The sequence below is a fragment of the Halichoeres trimaculatus genome, unplaced genomic scaffold (genome assembly GCF_033239565.1).
Source record: "Halichoeres trimaculatus isolate MK-OKI-2021-1 unplaced genomic scaffold, fHalTri1.1 fHalTri1_scaffold_22, whole genome shotgun sequence".
NCBI classification, from domain to species: domain Eukaryota; kingdom Metazoa; phylum Chordata; class Actinopteri; order Labriformes; family Labridae; genus Halichoeres; species Halichoeres trimaculatus.
In genome coordinates, this window is record NW_027437200.1 from 11,718,944 (window position 1) to 11,741,788 (window position 22,845).

A 22,845-nucleotide genomic window follows, 5' to 3' on the forward strand; every position below is an offset into this window, starting at 1 on the left:
TTGGATTTAAAGTGAATCCATGTGGCACAAAAGAGTCTGAAGTCACAAAAAGTAAAAGTGGAATAATGAGTTTCCTTTAAAGGCTGCTGCTGCTTTCTGACCATGGAAATAGCTGAAAGAGTGGTTTACTCTTGTTCTGTTTTGTGTTGATGTTTCCAATCAAATCCCTTATTTAACCTCCAGTGGACCCGCGACCACCACTTTGCGTACATTTTGAGATTTTTTTTTTTCTTCATTTTCAGCATGTCCAGAAAGCGCCAAAACACAAATGGGGTCATGTTGACAGGATTGCTTCTCACAGACATTCATATACATGTGAACACACATAAACACACACACACACACACACACACACACACAAACTTTCACACATCCTGTTCCTGATCCATCAATGCATGCACACTTGTGCAGCCATTAGCGTTGTTCACTTGTTAAGTCCATTATCATTCGACATCCAATATGATCTCGTCCTTCAGAAATGCACAAGCGTACATGTTCACGGCTGTCTCCTCCATTCTGTAATCCATATCGACTCCTTTGTAATCCCAGTGTCTTTCTTTTAATAATGTCTATGCTCCACTCGCTCTTTCCAGCCCGTATCGATTGATCATGTCCAATGCACCCGGCTCTGTATTTATGCTCCCATAATCCGCAGGCAGGCCGAGCCAAAATCATTGTCCTGCCGCAGAGGACACATAAAAGTCACATTCATTGTGTTTTGGAAAAAGAGTTTCAAAATGGTCATCGCTATTGGAGTCAAGAAACAGGATAACAAAGCGGGATTTTGTCATCCAAATCTATTTCTCATTGCATTCCTGTCAGTGGAGAGTGTCTCTCCAGTCTTACGGGCTGTGTTGTTATTTTTGATCCAGTGTAAACCCCTCTGTTGTTGTGGGGGCTGAGGCCCTGGAGACTTGAAGTGTTAGCAAGAGTCTGGTTCCATTAATGTAAAGGCTTTACTGAGATCCACACTGAGCTCACACCATCTCTGTATCCTTTGTTCTGCTCCTTGATGTTTTCTCACTTTGATTATGTCTTTCCCTCTATGACTATAAATATCACTCATGTTGTCTCTTGTTACAACTGTCACTCTGTTTTTTTTTCCGAGTTTTGTTTTTGTGTTGCTACTTTGTTTTCTACCTTCCTTCACCCATTTTTGACTGATATCGCCCCAGCGCAGCCTTGAGTATTTAATGGCCATTTTAAAACTGTCACCAGTTATGTTTCTCCCTCTCTGTCCCTCCCCTCTTATATTACGCCTATCACTCTTCAGGTCAGCTATAAAGAGCCTCTTAAAAATCTTCACCTCGCTTTTAGGTTCACTTCCCTCCCTCCTCTCCATTTTTCTTGACTTCTCCCGTGGCATATCAAGGAGCTGCACAAGAGAGACTCAAGTCAGTTTTACCTTCCTCCCATTCTCTGAACTCACAACCTTCTCCTCCTCCTCAGCAATCACTTCATCTTCTGTCCCCTGCGCCCTACGTGTCCTCCCAGTCCACCTCTTCACCCTTCTCAATTCAAGACCCCGTTCTTTCCATCCACTCACACAACCCGTCATTCCATCCCCCCGTCCTCTACACAACACTTTCCTCCAGTTCCTCAGCACCCCTCCCATCCTTCCCCTTTTCCCTTCCCTTCTCTTTCACACTGCTGGCTTTCCCAGTGATCCCAGTGTTAGAGTTAGAGTTGGTGGTGTTATAAGCATGGATGTATCCCCGTTGGAACCCAAAGCCCCCAATACTCTCCGCCTCGTCGCTGGTTGTTGAAGACGCCGTGCTCGTCGTCGAAGCGCACTGCACTAGCATTCCGTGAAGTGACTGGCTCCGCCTTGTCCAAATCACACTCAGCCGCTTGGCGTAATTGACAGCGCCGTAGCGCTTGGCAACAGAGGCTGCCGCATCAGTTGCTAGGGCCACAGAGGAGCCCATATCCAGCGAGTGCCGCCTTTTGCTAACAGTCCCACACGCGGGGCTTAGAGGGGATACAGGGCTCAGATAAGCCTGTGAGGATTTCCATTTGTCCCTGCCACGAGACGAGATCCTCCAGTCCAGCATGTCCGAGTCTCTCAGAGGGGCAGCCAGAGAGAAACTGGCCCGATTGGTCAGTTCTCGCTCCAGTCGGGGGTTAGGGCGGGAGTGTGACTGACGGGGCAGGGTGGAAGGAGGGGAAGGGGAGTAGTAAAGGGGAGTTCTGTCACTTTCTAGAGAGTATGGCGGCACCTTGTCGAGCTTCCTTTGCCTCACCACCAATGCCATCTCACTTCCTGCCCCTGTCGTCGTAGAAACCACGCCCCCAGCTGACAGGAACTGCTCCAGGTTAACTTTAGGCTTGGGACGGGGTTTGGGAGGGAGTTTCGGAGGCAGTGAGGATGCTGAATCAGTCGCCTCTTTCTCCTTCTCCTTGTCCTTCTCTGCTCCTCTTTTAGAAGGCACACCATTGGGCAGGACCACCATCATCATGTCCCCTGATCCGTTAGATTGGTAGCACCCAGTGCCATTCCCCCCTTTGTCCCCTCCTACACCTCCACCCTGACAGCAGGCCCCGCCCCCTGCCTCAGTGTTGCCGCTGTGACATATCATATGGTCCCCATGGTTGCAGACACGGTGGCGCACCATGAGCGCCACCGTGAACACGAGAAGAGTGACAACAACAACACCTCCAACCAATATGGTGAGAGTGCCTCCCAGAAAATGGGCTTGGAGAGAGCGGCATGCTGGGTAAACATCCTTGGTGGAGAAGGTGGTGCAGCCCAGAACTTTTGTAGCTGCTAGAGATGTGATTGTGTCATCAAAGATGGCCAAGACACACAGATTATAGTCCACACCGGCGACCAAGTTCTTCAGCAGGAAGCGGTCGCTGGTTGATGGGAGGATTCTAAATGTGAAAAGAAGAAAAAGTAGACGTTAGATGAATAAACAACCATGCTGTGCACTGGGGGTGTGCGGAGCAATATGAAATATCATGCTTGGATATTCTGCTTTTGCAGAGCTGTGAAGAAATGAGTGAATATTGGAAAAGAGGCAAAGAAAAGGGGGTAAAAGGGAGGCTAGAAACAGTGTTAGAGAGGATACTGCAGTGTGGGGAGTGAGGGAAAATGAGGCTATTGATGGAGAGCGCGCCCAGGGAACATGAAAAGAGAACTCTGTCTGCTCATTTGGAGTGCAGGGGCGTGTGTGTGTGTGTGTGTGCATGAGCTCGTACTTGAATCCCCGGGAGAAGCAAATGCCAAGCCATTTTGTGGGACCTCGCATTTAAAAAGAGGCCATGTTAGGTGCAGCAGTCAGGGCCGGGGTGACGGTGGAGCCGATGCGTCTGATTTGTTTTGATTAGAGATGATAGGAAACGAATGCGTCCATGTTTTGTCGTGATGAGTAAAGGTGTGTTTTGTTGTATTTTGATTGGGAATGTGTTCCTGCATGTGTCTGCAAGGGATGAGTGCCTGCGTGGGATAATAATGAGAGAAGTGCTTTGAATGTGTCCTCGTTTAAAGTGTTCGAGCAGCTGTTAGAGCCAACAAACGGGGGAGAGGTGAAAAAACAGAGACGGTGAGAGGGGAGAAACAATGAAACGAGGTGATGAAAAGAATAGAGGGGCGCAGGCTTTACATAAGTTTGGAGATTGCCTCTGTGTGCTTGTGTTCATGGCTGTTTCTCTGACATGCTGGAATAAAAATCAGTGTGTGTTTCTCATGGCAGTGGGTTTGTGTATGTGACACACCAGGGTAGAGTTTGCATGTGTTTGTGTGTGTGTGTGTGGGAGATGTAGCACAACTCAAGTGTCTGTCGCTGATGGGTATGACTTTGCCCTCTGCCGTCCAACCCTGCTGTGTGGGCAGTGTTCATGTATTTTTGTGTTGATACCATGCATATTTTGCCAGTGATTTCTTTTTTTTTTCTTCCTCTCTTGCATTCAGTATCTCTAACTCCCTCTTTTTGCCCCCTCCCTTTCCTCACTGCGTCAAAGGGCTTATTTGTATCGTCTGTTGCTAACCATTCCAGCTCCCTTCAGACATGAGCCACATCCTATAAATGCCATCTAGTGTGACTCAGACTCCAGGGGAGCATCTGCAGAAGGCCCCTAACATTAGCCTGTTTCACATGGATCCAAAATAAAGAGAGCAAGGGCTGCAACAACCTGATATGCTGCACTTGTTTGTTTTAGCATTGAATTGTGGGTAATTTTGAAAGTGTTTCAAAAAAAAAGAAAAGAAAAAATAAATAAAAAGCACTGTTCAGTGTCAAAAGCATGCTTAACTAGTAAACTGAAGACGTAAAGTTTTAATCATTGTACTTTTTTAATTTTGTTGACTCAGGTTCTGTTGATCAATTCCAGTTCTTATTGATTCATGATTCTGAGTCTTGTAGTTCCGGGGAGCAAAAGCTAATAGGTGTAAAAGAAAAAAAGTGGACCTGCCTTTGCTGTTCTCTTTTTTTCTCAAGTTAATATCACACTGTTTCATTGGTACTGAGCATGTAAAATTACAAAGATTATTTGAATTTAAATTTTAAAAAAAGTCTCCTCAAATCCCAGCAGTGATGGAGTTTGTGTAAAAATTGGAAGTGAGGCTAATTCTAGCTAACCATTGTTTGCCACAGTCTTTCCTGATTGACTTTGTTGAAAGGCTGCGTCACATGTAAAGAAATCTCTTTCATTCTAAAAGATTTACATCATGTTACTTTCAGAAACCCTGTTGTTAATCTCTCTTCACTGGCTTCCAGTGGCAGCTTCAAAGCTCTTCTTCTGGCGTACGAAACATTGACAAGAATGGCTCCTTCCTACCTGGGATTCCTCTTCCAGGTCTACACTCCTTCTCACGCTGTGCTTGTGAAAGACACCTGGTGCTCTCAGCCCAGCGCGGCTCCAAATCACTAGCCAGACTCTTCTCCTCTGTTGTGTCCATATGGTGGAATGAGTTACCTAATTCTATACGATCCACAGAGTCACTTTCTACTTTTAAGACATGTCTGAAAACTTATCTGTTCAGGGAACACTGAGATACTCAATCTGACCCTGCTCCTCTTTGTCCTCTAGGGGTAGAATGAGTCAGAAGGTCTCAGACCCAGCTCTCAGTGAATTTTCAACACTAATTACTGAATCTTGTTGAAGGTTAAAGTATATTGTTGCAGCAATCAATTGTAGATAGTTGGCTAGATTATTCTACATTATTCAGCGGTTCCAGGAACATATTTAAGAAAAAGAAAAAAAAATGTCAAAATGACCTTTAACGGATATGAAAATGAGAATAGCCAAGTGTGTATCATCCAAAATTGTCAAGACTGAAGAATGCTGAAACGTAAATATGTGGGTTTGTTTGGTCTGTGAGACAGCAGAAAGGACAAAATGTTCCAAAACAATGACTGTGAATGAAGTGATGTTGTAAGACAAGTGATGGACATTAACAATCAAATATGGACACTAAAAGACAATCAAGAATTATATCATACATCTGTAAATGGAATCAAAATTCATAATAATCTGATGATATGTGAAAAAAAGGAGACTAAATATTGAGGAAATGGGGACGGGACTAGATAAGCTCTGCTTCTCCCGTCTTCCCTTTCGGACATGTACAATATGATCTATTGAAAATGTGTGATATTGTTTAAGTGTGCTGACATGACCGAAATAAATCAAATCATCATCATCATCATCATCATTCCAAAAAAAGATGAAAAAATATCCCGTACTTAATGGCAGCACCTGCAGCCAAATAACTTGTAGCACTTTGTCGCACTAACTTGGTTTTTCCTTCTATCTAAATTCTTGCTTGTGTTGTACGTTGCTTTGGATAAAAGCGAAATGAAAATGTAGAACTGTAGAAAAAGCAAAACTGCCTTGACGAATCCACATCTCTTAGTGCCCAAGTCTCCTGATAGTCATCGCCTGTTAAGGTTTCCAAAGTGAACCAATACCCAGCACTTCGCCTTTTGCACAGTTATAACTCAGGGTGAAAACTTTCTGCAGACTCTGTGAGAGTGCCTTAGCACATCTCCTCCAGCGATTTGAATAGAAAGCACCTCCACAAAAATACCTCCATCCAGCAGAGGCTGTACAGTGAATTGATTCCACCTCATCTACCACTACAATCTATGGACACCTGGGGCATTATCATTAAAACTCACTCTCATGCAGTGGTCATTATGTCCCCATAGATTGCTTTCTGACTTTGTCACAGATTCACCAATTAACTCATTCTGTGCACTGGAGTGACTTTGGAACCAGGTGTGTTACCATGGCAAAGACTCATTATTTGGCTCATGAGTGCAGTTCTTCTTGTGAAAGCGTCTCTTCATGCCCACATTAAACACTTTATTTTCGTGACCAGCCAACTTCCCTGGCTCCATTTACCTCCACACGAGTTATCTCTTTGTTCTGAAGAGGCACACACTGACACAAATTTGGCTCGTTTGATCACAACAGATTTCAAACAAGATTACAAATTTTAAAAAAAACTGCAAACAGCTAACAGACTTAAAAGGTGTCAAGCCTTTTTTTGGAAGCATTGTACTACAACAGAAAACGCTGGTTCTTAGGTTAGTTGAGTTAAATGATGCACAAAATATCAGAGTTTTAATCAAGATCACGAACAAAAGCAAGAAAATAAAAGTACATTTGTATCCAGTGAAGACATGTGACTCTAAGAAGAGCAGTCAAGCCAGAATATTGGAACTAAACATGATGAAAACCCAAAATGAAAGCAAAAGTGGAGGCCCATGAATCACCTCTGTGAAGTCCATGAGTAAAGACAGCAGGTTCTCCATCACATTTCCCACATGAAATATGCAAGAAGCAGCTCTCATAACACTGCTGCTGCCTCTGTTTCTAAAAGAAAAAAGCCTTGGTCATAAAACAGACTTATAAAACACTCTCAGAAATACTAGAACGTTGTCAGTTCCTCCATCCAACATTGACGCGTCTCTGTATAATTGATAGATGCCTCTGGGCAGAGATTTGACCGTCACTGTGGGGAGTCGTGTACTCTGCTCAGGGGGCTGGGTCTTTGTAACAAAGGTTATATTTTAATGAGCTTTCTCTGAACTTTGATAAACTGGGTCCTCCTCCTTCTTTTCCCACGTCTCTTAATGTCTCTCTGATTAATACTGCTGTTGAACAGTCGCATGCTTCATTGGATTCATGCAGAGTAAGAATCTGTATCACCAAAGGCTCCTTATGAGCACCTTTCTTCCTTTACTGCATGTAGTTGCATTATGAATTATACTGCACCAGATTAATTTTTAATATGTGGGTTATAACAATGCCACCAGTGTATTCTAAAGCGCAGTATGTATAACAGACCGGGACACAGCATCAAGCTGTCAAGGCTGTGTGACCATGACACACATCCTGCACGCATAGCTTGACTGAATCCTTGAATCATCTTTTCCAATCCTGCCATTCAATGTCCCTGCCTTTATTCCTCTATCCTTCTTTATCAGTCCTCCCTTCAGTCTCTTCTTTTTTCCGTCATCTTTTAAGAACAGATTTCCTTCTTTCACTTGATCAGTCCCTGTCTCTTTTCACTCCATATCATCTGCCCTTTCCCCCTTTTTGAAATCACCCCTCCTTTCTTTCCATTTCCCTTAATCTGCAGCGGTGCGTTCTTTTTTCCCCCGTGTCTGACCTCTTTCTACCATTTGACTTACATTTTCAGTTCTGCTGATTCCCTCTGCACATCTCCTTTTTTTGCCTCTCTCTGTCTTTATTCCGCCTCCCTATTTCGACAGCCAATCAGCTGTGATCGCTGCAAATCCCTCTGCAATCCTCACCGGGTTCCTCCTGACCTCTCCCTCTATCTTTCCTTCCACTCTCACTGTACTATGTCTCTATTAGCCACAGCTATGACCATGTACCATTATTTAGCATCCAAGGTCACTTTCTTTCTCCTCCTCTTCCTTCTATAAGCTTCTGCTCCTCTCTTTTTTTTCAGCACTCTTCTCTGCCTTTGCTCTGCTGCTTTTTCCATTTGCCCTCATCTTATATTTCTCCGGCCCTCCCCAACCCCTCATCCCCCACTATATCACTGCTCTTCTCCTCCATCCATCCATCGCTTCCTCCTTTTATGAGATCGTGCATCACCTCTCTAGTTGTTTTTGCTACATTGACTGGGAAGAAATGGGCAAGCAGAACCACTGAAATATACATGCACGACCCGAACGCAATGGCATGCATCTTTGAAACGCTGATGTGCTGCAAATCACTGCATTATGTATGTTTAACCATATTTCCCTGTCTATTGTTAGATGAACATGCGACTGAGCAGCTCTGCATTGTGTGTAAACATCATGAACACATTGAATTATATTCTATGAATCCTTGGTGCTTGAGACAATGTATGTCCATGAATATAAAGTGGACCTCTTATGACTGGGACTGCTGCTCTGGTATAAAATGAACTGATTGATAGAACCGGTTATGTCCCAGAGCTCCTGGTGGTGTTCTCATTAACTGAACCTGTGTTTGCAGAAATTTGCATTGTGTAAAAAAAAAAAGGGGAAAAAAAACGTACACGTCTGTATCTGTGCTACTAATTATGGTTAAACCCTGCAAAGTCACACGCACACACACGCAGATGCAGGGAGAAAGTGAAAGAGACAAGGGAGCGCTTTGTTCAAGCTGGTGACACAGAAACGAGTAATTATTAGAACCCGGGAGGAGGCAAGAGAGGGAACGAAAAGAGTGATAGAAAGAGGATAAACGAGTGGTGCAGTCTTGTCCCCCTCTTTCTCCTCCTTCTCAACCTCACCCTTCCTCCTCTTTTCTTGTTTCTCTCACTGCTCTAGCACTTCTCCCTTCTCCGTCCATCTGCATTACCATGTTCGGTGGTCTGACACCCGACAAGATTGGGCACAGAGATCAGGAGAGACGGAGAAAAGAGAAGGAAAGCAAGACAGGAAGGAACAACAAAGCAATTATCTCCTCCTCCAGCTGACATCTATACTGCCCTCGTTTCCTTTTTTTCAGCTATGTCATGTCCTTTGTTCCTTTATTCTTTCCCCCATTTTTTTCAAAGTCTTGATTCGTTGGAGTGTTTACTGTCTTGTTGTCTGTCTCCTTCAGTTTCGTTTGATCTCTTTCGCTGTTTTCCTTGATCTGTCTCTCTGTCATTCTCCATTTACACCCTCCCTTTTGGATTTCACTGCAGCTCTCCTCCTTAATCCATCCTTCTCACTCAGCTTTCCTTCAATTAGCCTCATTTTCCCACACAGTTGCTTTTACTCTCACTGCTTCTAAAACGACTCTCAGATCCACTCATATTTATTTATCATCATTTTTTCTTCATGAAGAGCAGCATGCAGCTCCTTCCTTCTTTCCCCTCTTCTCTCATTTGCCCTCTTCCTTCCTTTGACCCTGCTGAATAATACGTGCTGACATATGTATTGAATGCTGACCCTTTTCTTTATCCTTCCTTCCTCTGCCTCTGATGTGAGCTGACACGTGTATTGACACAGCCGTTTAACACTTAATCACATCTGCCCCTGGGGTAAAACTCTCCTCATCTCTCTCTTTTCCCTCCATCCAAGCACTTTCTCTTCTCCTCATTCTCTCTTTATCTCCATCTTTGTTTTCATTCCTCTCTCCTGACAACATTTAGATTCCTCCTTAAACCCTATCACTCACTGTCTCTGCAGAAGCCATTATCCTGTTTCTTGTAAGATGTCTTGTACGAGGTTCCAGACTCATGCTGGCGCACTGGTCTATTTTTAGCTGGTTTTAAATCAGCTCAGTACTCTCTGTCAAATATTAGTCAAATGTGCAGCATAGTTAGCGGCAGCAAGTGAGTGGTCCTGTCATGCATTTAATTTTCAGGTTCCATTTGTTCAGTCCTTTCATCTTCTTCTCTTTTTGTGACTCATTACCCATGGTCTCGTCTGTCTGTCTCAGCCTGTCTCAGCCTTCCTATGGCTGTCATGCGTCACCCCCTCCCATTTCAGCAGTGCCTCCTTGCCTTGACACTCTTAATTCCATTTTTACCATGATTCCCTAAACTATGCATGGTCCTTCCTCCAGCTTCCTCCTCACTTTGTTGCTATGATCGTTTCCTTTAAACTGTGTGTCAAACTGAGCCCTTATAGTGCCCAGCAGGAAGGATGATACTGTTGAGACTTGGGAGAAAGTCAGTCCTTACACTTTCACTAAGACTTCTTCCAAGCTGAATAAAATTACTCTGACAGATACAAGTATCATGCAGATTCCCCAGCTGACATACGGTGAGTAGCTGATTCCCTCATCATTCATTAAGTATTAAAAAATCTCCATCCCGAAAAGATAGTCTTTAAAAAGACAAAGCTACATCCAACTTTTTAAATAACTCCAGCTGCACAAGAGAAAGTTACAAACTGCCTCGTGTATAATTCAGAGATATTGAATAATGTATTGCAGTCTGAGTGTACACACAGAGGTTGGGCTCAATGACACCTGTACTGTTCAATTTAATGCAATTCCTGTGAAGTGGTCCTGTGGTTTTTAATGGTGTTATTTGCTGTTTGCCTCAGCTCAGCTCTGCTGCAATTCCACGGCTGTATTTCATCTTGTTGTCTACCATCTGCTTGTACATGGGGTGGAGACACAGACAGGAACACTTTTCTGGATATTTCAATAGCAAACTTTAACAGATTCAAAATGTTTCTGACACAGCCTCCACAGAAAACCCCTCACACTAACAGCTCCTGGATGATGCAATGGTTTGTAAGGTGCACGGGCTTTTAGACTGTGTCCACCCATGTTTACAATTGAAGTTTTTCTCTCAGCCGTAATGCATGGCCTTGTCATGAGAAAAAATGTCGAACATTTTTTCTTTTTTTTTCCAAATCCCAACTCATTGTCATTGGGGGCACTCTTTCAGCTAGTCTCAGTCCTTCAGGTGGGATGCGATAAAGAAAGTCATGTCAGATCTGATTCAACCTGGAACCTCGTGGTTTTTCTTGATCTGACACTTTCCTATCATCTCATGCACTTTACTTTTTCTGTGATCAAATTAGCGCTGATGGCATTACAGTTAAACTATGAGAGGGTTCAAGTCAGAAATTAACGCATTATTGTTCTTTTCCCTTTTGGGAAACAGTACTAAAGCTGTAGCTTAGCTAACGTTTCCTCAGCTTTTGAATGTAGTTTTTTAACCCCAAGACAGTTCACCTGTCAAGCCTTTGTGGTAATGTATTGGTTAAAGTTTCAAGTCAATATGTAAGAATTTTAAAATATTTCTTCAATCATGAATGCTACTGGTTATCAATATTTTATTGAACATTTTTCATGTTGTACTTCGGAATGGGTACCTTCCACATTTGGAACTATATGGTACCAATGCTGGTACCTGGCAATTGGTACCGGTACCAAGTTTTGGCACTTTTTTGTTTTTATGTGGTAAAAAGTATCAAATTTTTTTGTCATTTCAATAATGAAATATATATATATTTTTAAATTAAAAAAATTATTCTTCAATATATAACCTTACAATGCTGAGTTCATGTCCAGCATGGAAAATCAGCCACTCTTCAGCTCCCTCACAGTCACAAGGATGCAATTAGATACCAAAACATGGTACCTTTTGGTTTTACGTGAATGGATACCCGGTACTTTTGACAGAATTTGGTCGGTACCCACTAAAGTACCTAATTCAGTACCCATCCTTAGTTGTACTAATGAAATGTCTGTTTTTTGATGGATTGATAAGAAATAACCAATGTGAAAAAATATATTAATTCTGTTCAATTTTTAGTAAGATTAACTTTTCCAAATTTATCATTTTTTTTTAGCAAGATACCTGTATCTGGAGATGCTTCAGGTATGAGGAACTGTGAGACTGACATTTGTTTGTCCTCATGTTGCAGTTTTGTTGCTCTCTAGCAGCATGTTGTTATATGTCTGACAGGCAATGATGTAGCACATCTGATTTCCTGTGACTTTCTCTCACCCAATCAATGATGAGCACTTATTCCACGCTTAAAATCAACCAACCAACTGCTTGTTTCCAGTGGGCGGACGCTAACGCATTTGGAATTCAGGCAGTAGTGCTGTGTTCAAGGCAAACTGGAAATACGGGACAAATTGCGTCCTGTATTGATTTAAAACGGGACACAATGTTTAAGTGCGAAATACGGGACAATTACGTATCATACAGGACAGGTGGGAACCTTAATCACAGGACACATCAGAGCTATCATGGAATAATAGCTCATTACAATTACCCTAATTGGAAATTGTTGTCCCAAATTGAAGTACTTTGTGAAAATGACTTTACATTGTTATTACAGACAGAAAACTGTATTTTAATGCAGAAAAGTCCAATTTCAAAGATGTGATTAAAAGGGCAGTTAATAGGGGTTATTTGGAGTGAAATTCTTTTTTTAAAAAAGTATGGCTTCTTGGCCTCAGATCGAATTTAAGTGGGAAACTCTATGATGCAAGAGGTTGGAGGCTCAGGAGGCGATCTCAGGGGAACTAAGGTAGACAAGGTGAACGGTCCTCAGCTGACGTCAAGTCCACCTGGCACCCTCACAGACACCATCAGAACAAGACATGCCTCTGCAAAGTCGAGGCAGGTGTCGTCAAGCATTCAACTGACCTCCAAAGAAGGTTACATCTGCAGCTTTTCTCTGCACTATACCTTCATTTGTGGTTTATGTGTCTGTCAGACTACGTCTCACTTTTTTTTTAAATTCAGAGACAATAATTTATTTTTTTCTGCCTTTCGTTCCAAAGTCGCTCTTCCCCTTTCCTTTTCTGTCCGTCTTCCCTTCCTCTTGCTCAGCCACGCGGCTGTTTGCCAAAAGCACACGAACCACAACAGCAGAATACAAACACAAATCCCGGATAGAAAGCATGAAATCTCTCTCGTCCATTCTTTCTTTCTGAATCCATGAGCCAGACTCCCTTTGGCTGACTCCTCTCTTCACAGGCTTGTCTTGCTGGTGTGATATCGCACCTGGCACTCGCATATTGATAGCATGATAAAAATCCATACCGGAAATCCCTTCTGCATTGTAGGTATGCTTCTTTTCAGATTCTGCCCCCTTCCATTTCCTCTTTATCTCTCCTCCGAGACCGATTTCCCTGCATCCTACCTTGGAGCCCTCAGACTCTGTGTCTCCTCTTTCAACTTCCCTCTTCTCTTTTTCCAATCCAGTGGAGCTTCTATCTCAATTTCACCTTCAAGATAGCCACTATATCCCTATCCACCCTTAGAGACAGTTATCCCCTCCCCTGTTTTGTTGGCAGGGATATTTGTTTGGAGTTTACTCAAACTTTAGATCGCTTACTGCCTCCTTGCTGAGTTTCATCATCTCTCCTGTGAGTCGTTCCAGCTTATCTCTCCTCTGTTTTGCTTGTGTGAGAGTTTCTTTGAGTCTATCGGCGTTTTCTTGTCTCAAGCTGCACAGCTGAGGCTTCACCTGTGCTGATACTGCTGCTCCATTATTTCTTTGTGTTTGCTCCCTCCGAGAAGGACATTCTACCTGTATCGCTCTTTGTTCAGCCAGGGCAGCAGGGGATTGAAGCAAGACCGACACAATACTAAAAACCTTCAACATAAACTATCAATATCGAGCTGAATGTTCAGTTTAGTTGCAGACTCTCATATTCCTTTAATGCCTGTTCATTCTCTGAATTCCTTTGCTTGTGTTTCCTGGGACAGTCTGCTAAAACTCAATAACATTAGACCAGCTCCACTGCTGTTAGAGTATTTTACCGTAGAGGTATTAACAGAAGATCTCATTCACTTCATTCAATTCGATCAGATAATTAGTTCTCTGTGTGTAATTCCACAGATGTGTCATGAGACTGTGTGCAGACTATGCTCATCTGTTTTGATGTGGCATTTAAGCAAGACACCTCCAGCACAGACAGAGTTTCGATGCAAAAGTTTTGCTGCTTTTCGACACAGCCTCATCTCTATTTTTCTGACTTCGGCATATTGATTGGTTTTATTACCACTCCCATAAAAAAGGAGTCTATGAGCGTCTTCTCCTCTGACTTTCTTGTCTCTAAGTCAGTCTTCCAATCCAGGTGAATTCCTGTTTCCTCTCCACAGTAGCCACGGTTACGAGGGGTTTTTCCGAATGGAATCTTTTGAATGACTTTTCTGAAAACAATAGTATACATGAAAAGGAATATTCCAGTCTCTGGTCTACACTGTATTTTATCATCGCCACTTATTTTTTTATTATTTTGTAATTTTATCATCATTGTTCATGTCATCTTTGTATATTTTCTGACCTGATTTCTTATTTCTTCCTTTTTTTTTTCTTTTTTTTTGATTGTGTTTCCTATTCTTGCTGATTTTATGCTTTTCATGTTTGGTCCTCATGGTCTCTTTTAAGGCTGCATGGTTCTTGTATTGTCTGGGTTCCTATAAAGTACTATAAATTATAGAAAGGACCTTTTCACCTCATGTCTTTTTACATTCTCTCTCTGTTAGTCTTGATTTAAGCAGTGCTTTTTGTTTTTTTCTTTATTGTGCTCATTGTTTGTTTGTGTTTTATTTTGTGCTGAATGTTTGCCAAAGCACTTTGTAAACTATGTTTTTAAAAGTGCTTTACAAATAATTAAATAAATAATAATAATAAAACGGGGGCATGCGCAGAAAAACGTAAACATCACCTGATTTATCAAAGTTGCATCTTACGTCATATCTGAGCATGCGCTGAAAGAACGCACCCTGACAACTTTCCATCTGAGTGGATACATGATACCTGGATCGGTTTAGGAAAAGGAATATTCCACTCTGTGAAACCAATTAAATGTCCATTCAGATTGGCACTTTTCTTTCAGAATGAGGTGTATACAAAGGTTAAATTCTTTCTGTTTGAGCAAATAAACCGAATGCAAGCGGAATATTTGGGTCCATATATACGTAGATGCCACTCCTTACCTCCACCCGTGTGTCTTTGGGCTCTCCTCCTCCTCGTATAGCCTGTCATTCTCTCCCTTTTCACCATCCTTCTTTCATCTCAATCTCTCCCAGGGTGATTTGGGTAAAGCCCATCTCCTATCTTCTCCTTTTTTTCACCTCTTCCTGAAGTCTCTAAGGCACCATCCCTATCTTAGAATTCACTCGTTCCCTTCCGGCTCTATCTATCACTCAAATTCCCCCTTTTTTTTTTTTTTCTTCTGTCCATCTTTTTTTACTCACTCCCCGTTGGCTTCCATCGTCTCTACTTTCCCTAAACCCATGTGATTATACATATCAACAATTTTTCATATTTCCAATCATCTCTGGATCAGTTTTTCTCCCTGTTTGCTTACTTACATGAGATAAGCTTCCTTAAACCTTGTCTCTGTGCCACTCACAGCTCAGAACCATCTCATCTATCCAGGACTTATCCAACTCCAACATGAAAAGCAAACAACAATAATAATATGAACAATACCATGATGAAAGTCCTGTGTCCTTGCTCTTCTCTTTAACTCTTATATGGTCTGTAAAAGCCTCCGTGTTGCTGCGGCAACAAGCACACAACATAAAATGTTTCATTACGTTATGGTTGTAAATATAATGGCAGTAAACCTAGAGTAAATGTCAGCATAATTTATGAGCAGCGAAACAGTTGGAGAAACACAATTAAGCCGAGGAACGCTGTCATCTCAAAGACAAGACCATGAATGCATCCATTCATCTATTTGTGTAGCTTTTCACATATAATATGAAAATATAGAATAACAAAGGAGCTTTACAGTCCACGCAGCACACGACTTTGACGTCCAGCTCAGATAAATACAAGAAAAGGGTTTGTTTCATATTCACTCCTCCCTTTGATTCATTCCTCCTTCATATCTGTTGGCTTTTCTCTCACGTTGCAAGTGTCTGCAGTGGTACTCCTCCTCCTTTGTTTTTTGCAAGGCCCACAGGTACTGTATACAAATTGGTTCACAGCAGCATATGAAAACAGTTACCAAGGATTGGCAGCTTTGCAAAGCATAATTTTGGGCTTGCACAAATTCTCTTTCACCTCATCTGTTTCCTTTCCCCTCTGAAACTGTCCTTACACCCTCAAAGGAAGGATGTTGCTGTGATTTCTTTAAAAAATGATCACAGGGAAACATCACGGTCTACACCCTCAAACTGGTAGTTATAAATGTTTGATCATCTTTCTATGTCTTTCTTTGGGTTATCTCGCTAGATTTCCCTGTACTGTGAGGTACGCCAAGAGTGATTAATTTAAAACCTAAACATCAAACATGTTCAGAGTTTACAACCAGAAATATACGGTGGCTGATAGGTGTCAGGCGGAATGCAAAAGCCACAACACAACAGAAGTACAGCCACAATGGAAGTTAAGAGGACAGTTATCCTGATGGACACAGAAAAATGTGAAAGACAGTTAATGATTGTTTTCTTTTATAACTTCAGCTATGATAAATATAGCTCTAATGCTAACGTAAATAAAGAAATACAAATACTATGAAGGATATCACAAAGTGACATCCCTACAGCTACATTTATCATTCACTTACTTTTACAACTTTTATGCGTGTTTGGAAAAGTTAACTCTTTCAACTTCCGTTGTGGCTGTACTTCCGTTGGGTTGTGGTTTTTGCATTTGAGTTGTGACATTTGTGGCTTTTGCATTTGTCTTGTAGCTTTTGCAAAACGATTGACACCCACTGGCCACCGTAGATATAGATGCAGAGCGAGGTGTGCAGCTCAAACACTCTGTAGTTTGAAAAGTTCTTTGCACACCAGATGTGTATTTTTTGCGTAAATATTTTGCACATAATTTTTTTTCAAACCTTCTGTTTTTTCAATGCAAGCTTTCACACTGGCAACGTTCTTTTGCAGAGCAAAATTTTGGCTTTTAATTTTTTCTGACCAAGGTTTATTTTCCCAAAGTATTGTTTGTGACGAGTACACATCCGACCAATCAAAACTCTCAAGTCACATACCAGAATATTCAACACTGACTGTGTTTGTATCACAGCACCCGGTTCTATGCGACAAAAGATGTACCAAAACTACAAAGGCGTTGATTACAAAGACATTGTTTGGAGGACAATAGCTGCAAAGACTGATTATGACAATTCCGTATGTTTCACAGTCAATAAATAACCTAATAAAGTGATTTTAGCTTGACTGGGGAAGGGAGCACAGGAAACGCAGCCATGGCGAAAGCATGTACTTGAACGGATGTCAAAAATAGAGGACTAGCTTGTTGACAACACCACAAGTGTTTACACAATGAGTACTTTACAACATAACCTACCAACAAGGAAAGGAGTTAGGAGAACACTTGCTCTAAAGAGGATGCACCAAGTGGTAAAACAGCTACAGATATTAACAACCATGGAGTCACCCAACATGTTTGTTGAACCCCATGTCAAAGCACAAATCACCTCACTTAGGTTTGAATGTAACTGCATTTCTCCACAAGAGCCTGTTTTCTTCATTTTTACTGGGACTAGCCCTTTACATAACTTTCTGTGACCAGTCAGACAACATACATGTCTATGGATGTCCTCATGTTGCACTCACAATTTTCTTGAAAGCACCCATCCCTTGAGCTCCCCTTTATTCCTTTCACATTCACCCACTAATCTTCCCACTGGACTCTCATCTTCATGCACCGACTGTCTACCTGTGGGTTTTAGTGTCATACAGTGATGGAGATGAATTATTAACTGCCTTCGCCCCTCTATCCCCTTCATCTGTCTCCCCATTCATCCTTCCCTTGAGCTAGCCAACCATCCATGTACAAGGTGAACTGTTGCACTACTAAGGTGTCGTGCTGTAATGGATAAATATTTAAGGAGTTTGCATGAAAACAGGATATCAGTGTTTTGTGGGGGAAAGGTGCAGACGATCAAGTTGTGGTAGCAGAGAGAGGAGAATCAAAGCATTTAATTTTACATGCTGTGAAATTCAAAGTAGACTTGAACTGACCTGTAGATGAGGGTTTCATCGGCGGTGCAGTTGTATTGTATCTGATACATCCAGACAACATAAGCTGCAGACAAACGCCCCAAATCCCATCGGACTTGTGCAGATGTTGAAGTAACTCCTTGTACCCCAACCATCCTCCCTTGCTCCTCCTCTGCCTCCTCATCATCCTCCATACTCCCTCCATCGGCCCCCTCTGGGACCCTGCTACCGTCGCCCTCCGTGTCCTCGCCTCCACCTCTTCTACCATCCTCCACCTCTCCTCCTCGTCCTGCTCCGTTGTTAATCCCTCCATTTTTACCCGTGGTGATATCCGAAGAGCCTGGATCTGTCCGTAAAATCCCATTTGTCACGTTCCTGTTGTTTTTGGTGTTCACGTTGTTATTCCCTGTGTTTCCACCTGTTCCGCCCCGGTGTGGCAAGGGGATTATTTTCAGATCTACGGTGGCAGTTGCTTCACCCGCTGCATTTATTGCAATACATGTGTAAGCTCCATCATCCCGAGCGACTGTAACTAACATATCCAAGGTCCCGTTGCTGAAGGAGCTTATCCGGGATGAATTTGCAATGATTCGGTCATCTGGTGAAACCCAGTGGACCACTGGCTCAGGGTCCCCGATGGCACGGCATTTAAGCGTCGCTCGCTGGCCCTCCAGCACCCACAGCTTGTGAGTGTGGCGGGTGATGAGAGGAGGTTCACAAGTGAACTCCTCCTCAGGGATTGACCAGAAATACCTGAGAGAGAGGTGAAGAAAAATGAAGCTCATTCAAGAATCAAACAGAAGCATCTTTTTGGCAAAGTGCAGGAGTTTGTCTTGCTGTATTCTGTCGAACGTGTGGAGATTAATGTAGAACATTAAGCTAAAGATCTAAGTGCTTATGTCGATCAATGTGAGGGTAAAGTTCAGAAAAGCAGCACTTCTATTGCTACTCTGCAGAAAATTGGACAAAGCAGAGAGTAATTAACGGTGACAGCAGTGACAACAGATGCTCATTTTCCTCCTCAATCCTTTGTTTTTCCTTTTGACTCAGGCCCAAAGTGGAGATTCTTGCAGGGAATTGCGAGGTGTAGAAAAGCGGAGTCATCGAAATGAGTCCAACTGTATCCCCTCGGCCTGCCTTAAGGCTTTCACTTGCTGTGAAGTTTTGCCCTACTTCTACTCTAAGACATGAGGATCCATTTAAGTCTTTGTGAGTGTGAGACGTGTCATTAGATATCTGCTTAAACAGGTCGAGAGTAGAAACTCTGTGACATTGACCTTTAAGAAGACCAGGAGAAGCAGCATATCCAAATACACTCCAAACATAATACAACCTTGAAAAAATAAGTTATAAATTAGAGTTGGGAGGACACATGACTCATTTATTAAGCTAACGACCAGTTGAAGAAGTTGTTTTTCAATGATAAGAGAGCAAAACAGTCGGTGGCTGACGTATGATGCTAAAATCAAGTTGTTTCCTCTGATGAAACGCAAGAGATTAACAATAATATCTGATATTCCATAGTTTGGTTTTTGGAGCATGCATCATTTTTCTCCATGGTTTACCTTCCAGCTAGGTGAGCAGGTGTGGCACAAGTTTCCATGTCATCTCCGCGAATTAGCCGTCGCAACCAGAGCAGCTCACAGTTGCAGTGAAGTGGATTCCCTCCAAAATTCAAGCTTATGACAGCGTTGTAAGGGGTGGGACTTATTGCACCTGTTTGGGACCTGAAATGGAAAAATAAATGATTCACCCATTAGTTGCTCATACTGGTAATCCTGAAAGAGCACAACATGCGAAATCTTCTAGGTGTCCTTTTGTAGTTTAAATAAAACTGTAAAATAATTATCCTATTAAATAAGCCTTCGCAGCATTACTTGTAATGCCTCAAATACACCCGATATGTCTGCAAAAAGGGTGGACTGGCCTACGGGGATACCGGGGATTTCCCCGGTGGGCCGATGGGCTGGTGGGACAGCAACAACATGAGAGAGAGGGAGCGGGGCGGATCAGGCTGTGGCAGAGTCTTCTGTCAATCACGCTGCTCAAACGGGGGACAGTGCCAGACAGCGCTGTTGGAGGATTTGAAGAATTTGTAATCTGCCGGGGCAGGTCTTTTCCAGACCCTAACCGGCCAGTGGTCGGAGTGTTTTTTTTTTTTTTTAATCAATGACGTCAAGGGTGGACTGATCATCTTGATGTTCTGGGGAATACCAGAACGGCCGGTACTGTTGGGGGCGGGGGGCTGCCGGTATACCAATGTCCCGTTGTTGTGGGCCGGGCCGAGTCAAAGTCCCGGGCTGTTTTTCAGTCCCAGTCCGCCATTGGTCCGCAGTCTGAGTTGGGTGTTGACTGTGTTTGTTAACTCACTCTAACTAAGTGTTCAACAAGCTGCATGACTGACGGACAGCTGGAGTCACAGATCGATTGGTCTTGATAAGTCTCTCTTCATTCATGTTGGGATGTAAAACCTCAAACCTGTAGACTCCTGGTCTGGCTCTACTCATCATGTCCATTCATCATTGTAGTCAAGCTAAATATGAACTAATTTTGACACGGTTTGTTTTATTTTGAAAGGCACTGGGTGGTACTTTTCGGTCATGACTTCCTGTACTGCTTGATTTTCCTTCCACTGAATCTATGCGTCACAGCTCGGGCACAAATTGGATGGCTGTGTATTACCTGCAACATGACAAACCAGCCACGCAGAGTGACTGTAACATAACAGATCCAGTTAATGGAAATCTATCTGATCTGTTGCTGTGACAGAGCTGAGACGGACTCAAGACACATCTGGTGTATTTCAGCCATAAGTTCTTGCTGCATTAAGTGAGTTCATTTTGACAGAGATTCAAAACAGCCAGTTTCACTAATATGTCGGAATAAATAAAAAGGCTCTGATCTGAGCACCTTACACCCAGCCTGAGTGAAAAACACAACTGGGATGTTCTGCATACATCAAGCAATTTAGTAGGACTCAAAATCCTAAGTCCAGTTTAGAGATGGTTCCTGGAGGATAAGGCTTTAATACCACTTTCTGTATATGAACTGGGTCACAGCAGAAATATAATACAGCAAACACCCACACAGCATTCTCTGTGAATGCTAATATTCTGGAGAAAAAAAATAAACCTCTCTCTTTGTAACACGTGATGATAAGATCGCAAAATAGATAGTGAACAGGATGACACTAACAATGTCTCCCTGCATTTCAAAGGCCTCCTGTTTTAAAAAGAAACACTTTAGTGTCTCTGTGTTGCTGCAGAACATTTCCACTGAGCCGCTTCTTAGAGTAACATAAAAGACAAGGCTTAAGTGCTACCTTGCAAAGAGGGGATCAGGAGGCAGGGTTCTCAGTCTGTTGGAGGTCATATCCAGCCTTGCAAGCTTATACAGCTCCCCGAAGACTCCTTCTGCTATATGGTCTATCAAGTTATGGTCCAGGTTTAGTGTGTGCAGACTGGCCATGTTCTGTATGGACTCCCATGGTACCCTGTAGCAAAAAAGTAGAAACATTTTGAAAGATTACTGTGAAGTTTGAAAAATTTATGACTCCTCAGGATAAATCTTTTTGTGCCTGGTTTAAAAGAAAAGGAAGCAGTGAAGAGGATTTAACTTTTTGATCATTTGTGTCCCTCAAGACACTGAACAAGAAATTAAGCTGTGAGTACTCAACGCTGCTCAATGACAGTCAAAGTTTGCTCCTAATGTTCTGAGCATTTTCTTCTTACGCTGCAGAAAAACATGAATAAGCAAAGACTAATTATTTGTGACGGCAATGACAGACAACAACAACAGATGCTCATTTTCCTTCTCAATCCGTCTCCTTCTCTGGGTTTCATCAGTCCCATCTGCGACCCATTGGTGTTGTCATTTAGTATTCATTATGTGCTGACGTTCTTTTAAGAAATCTTTTGGAGTCACAAGTGAGCCAAAACAGCTGACAGAGAACTAGAAGACAGAATAAATGCGAGTAGAATCAAGTGAAACATATACATAAATAATACGATTCAATGCTTTTTCACAGCAGGGCAGTGACAGAGATGAAGGATTCATGATTCAATGAGTCATGTGTTTGTTTTACAGTAGATCACTGCAGCATCAGGAGGCCTCTTTCAAGAGACTTGGTTTATTTCTCAGAAATTCAGTTAATCTCACTGACAATCATCGCAGTAATGAAATGTAGATACAGGACGAGCAGGAAGTCATCTAGTGCGTCCCAAATCGCATACTTCCATACTCAAATACTCAAAATTTTGAGTATACTGCGTCAAATGAAAAACAGCATGCATAGTATGCGAAAAATTAGTATGCAAAAGTACCAGGATGATGTACACAAATCCTCCCGGATTTTGAGTATGCAGCTGTGGACACTCGACGCACTCATTTCCTCCTCTGGCAGCAATGTATAAATGTATGTTATTGATGTTGTTTTTTACACGTGTTGTTTCCACCAAGCACCATCAGCTGTTGACGTTGTGTATGTGGAGTAACTTGTTTTTGTTTGTTTTGTTCCGCGAATGATAGGCTATGCCACTGGGCTATGCTAATGCTAGTTGAGCTAACAGCTATCCGGAATGCTAAAGCTCGTTGGGCTAACAGTTACCGGGGCCCTAGCATTACCCGGTGAACCAGGCAAATATAATAACAAGCGGGTTAGACCATGCACAGTGAGTACATGACCAGATGCACCACTCAGACATTTAATTTGTGGATGTATTTTAACTGCCGCAGCGCCCCGCGTAGCTCTCTCGGTGGCTTCAGTCAGCTGCACCGACCCCCATTAATAAACTCTACACCGCTGATCGTGTTACTAGCTATGATAATATACTACTGAAAAGGCTTTGGCGGAAACGCGATGGAAGCCAGTCACAATTAGATGTAGAAGAAGAAGAGGTCGACATCATGTCGTCATTCCCGGTAGTATGCGATTTGAGACAGCACTACACCCTCAAAATTCACACACTAAGCCAGTGAGTATGTAGTATGCTTAG

General features: G+C 42.5%; 2 protein-coding genes across 3 annotated transcripts in view; one reads left to right on the forward strand and one right to left on the reverse strand.

Moving 5' to 3' along the window:
• The window catches only part of pcxb (pyruvate carboxylase b), a 472,827-nt gene that overhangs the window by 288,000 nt on the left and 161,982 nt on the right, over positions 1-22,845 (forward strand). The window lies entirely within an intron of this gene.
• Positions 183-22,845, reverse strand: part of LOC141784230 (leucine-rich repeat and fibronectin type-III domain-containing protein 4) — a 53,470-nt gene continuing 30,807 nt past the window's right edge. Inside the window, exons 5-8 of the mRNA XM_074661989.1 lie at positions 21,174-21,344; positions 19,417-19,578; positions 17,873-18,604; positions 183-2,874 (exon numbers count right to left, since the gene is read on the reverse strand). Coding sequence (XP_074518090.1) covers positions 1,575-2,874; positions 17,873-18,604; positions 19,417-19,578; positions 21,174-21,344 — 2,365 coding nt within the window. The 3' untranslated portion in view covers positions 183-1,574. The remainder of the gene's footprint in view (positions 2,875-17,872; positions 18,605-19,416; positions 19,579-21,173; positions 21,345-22,845) is intronic.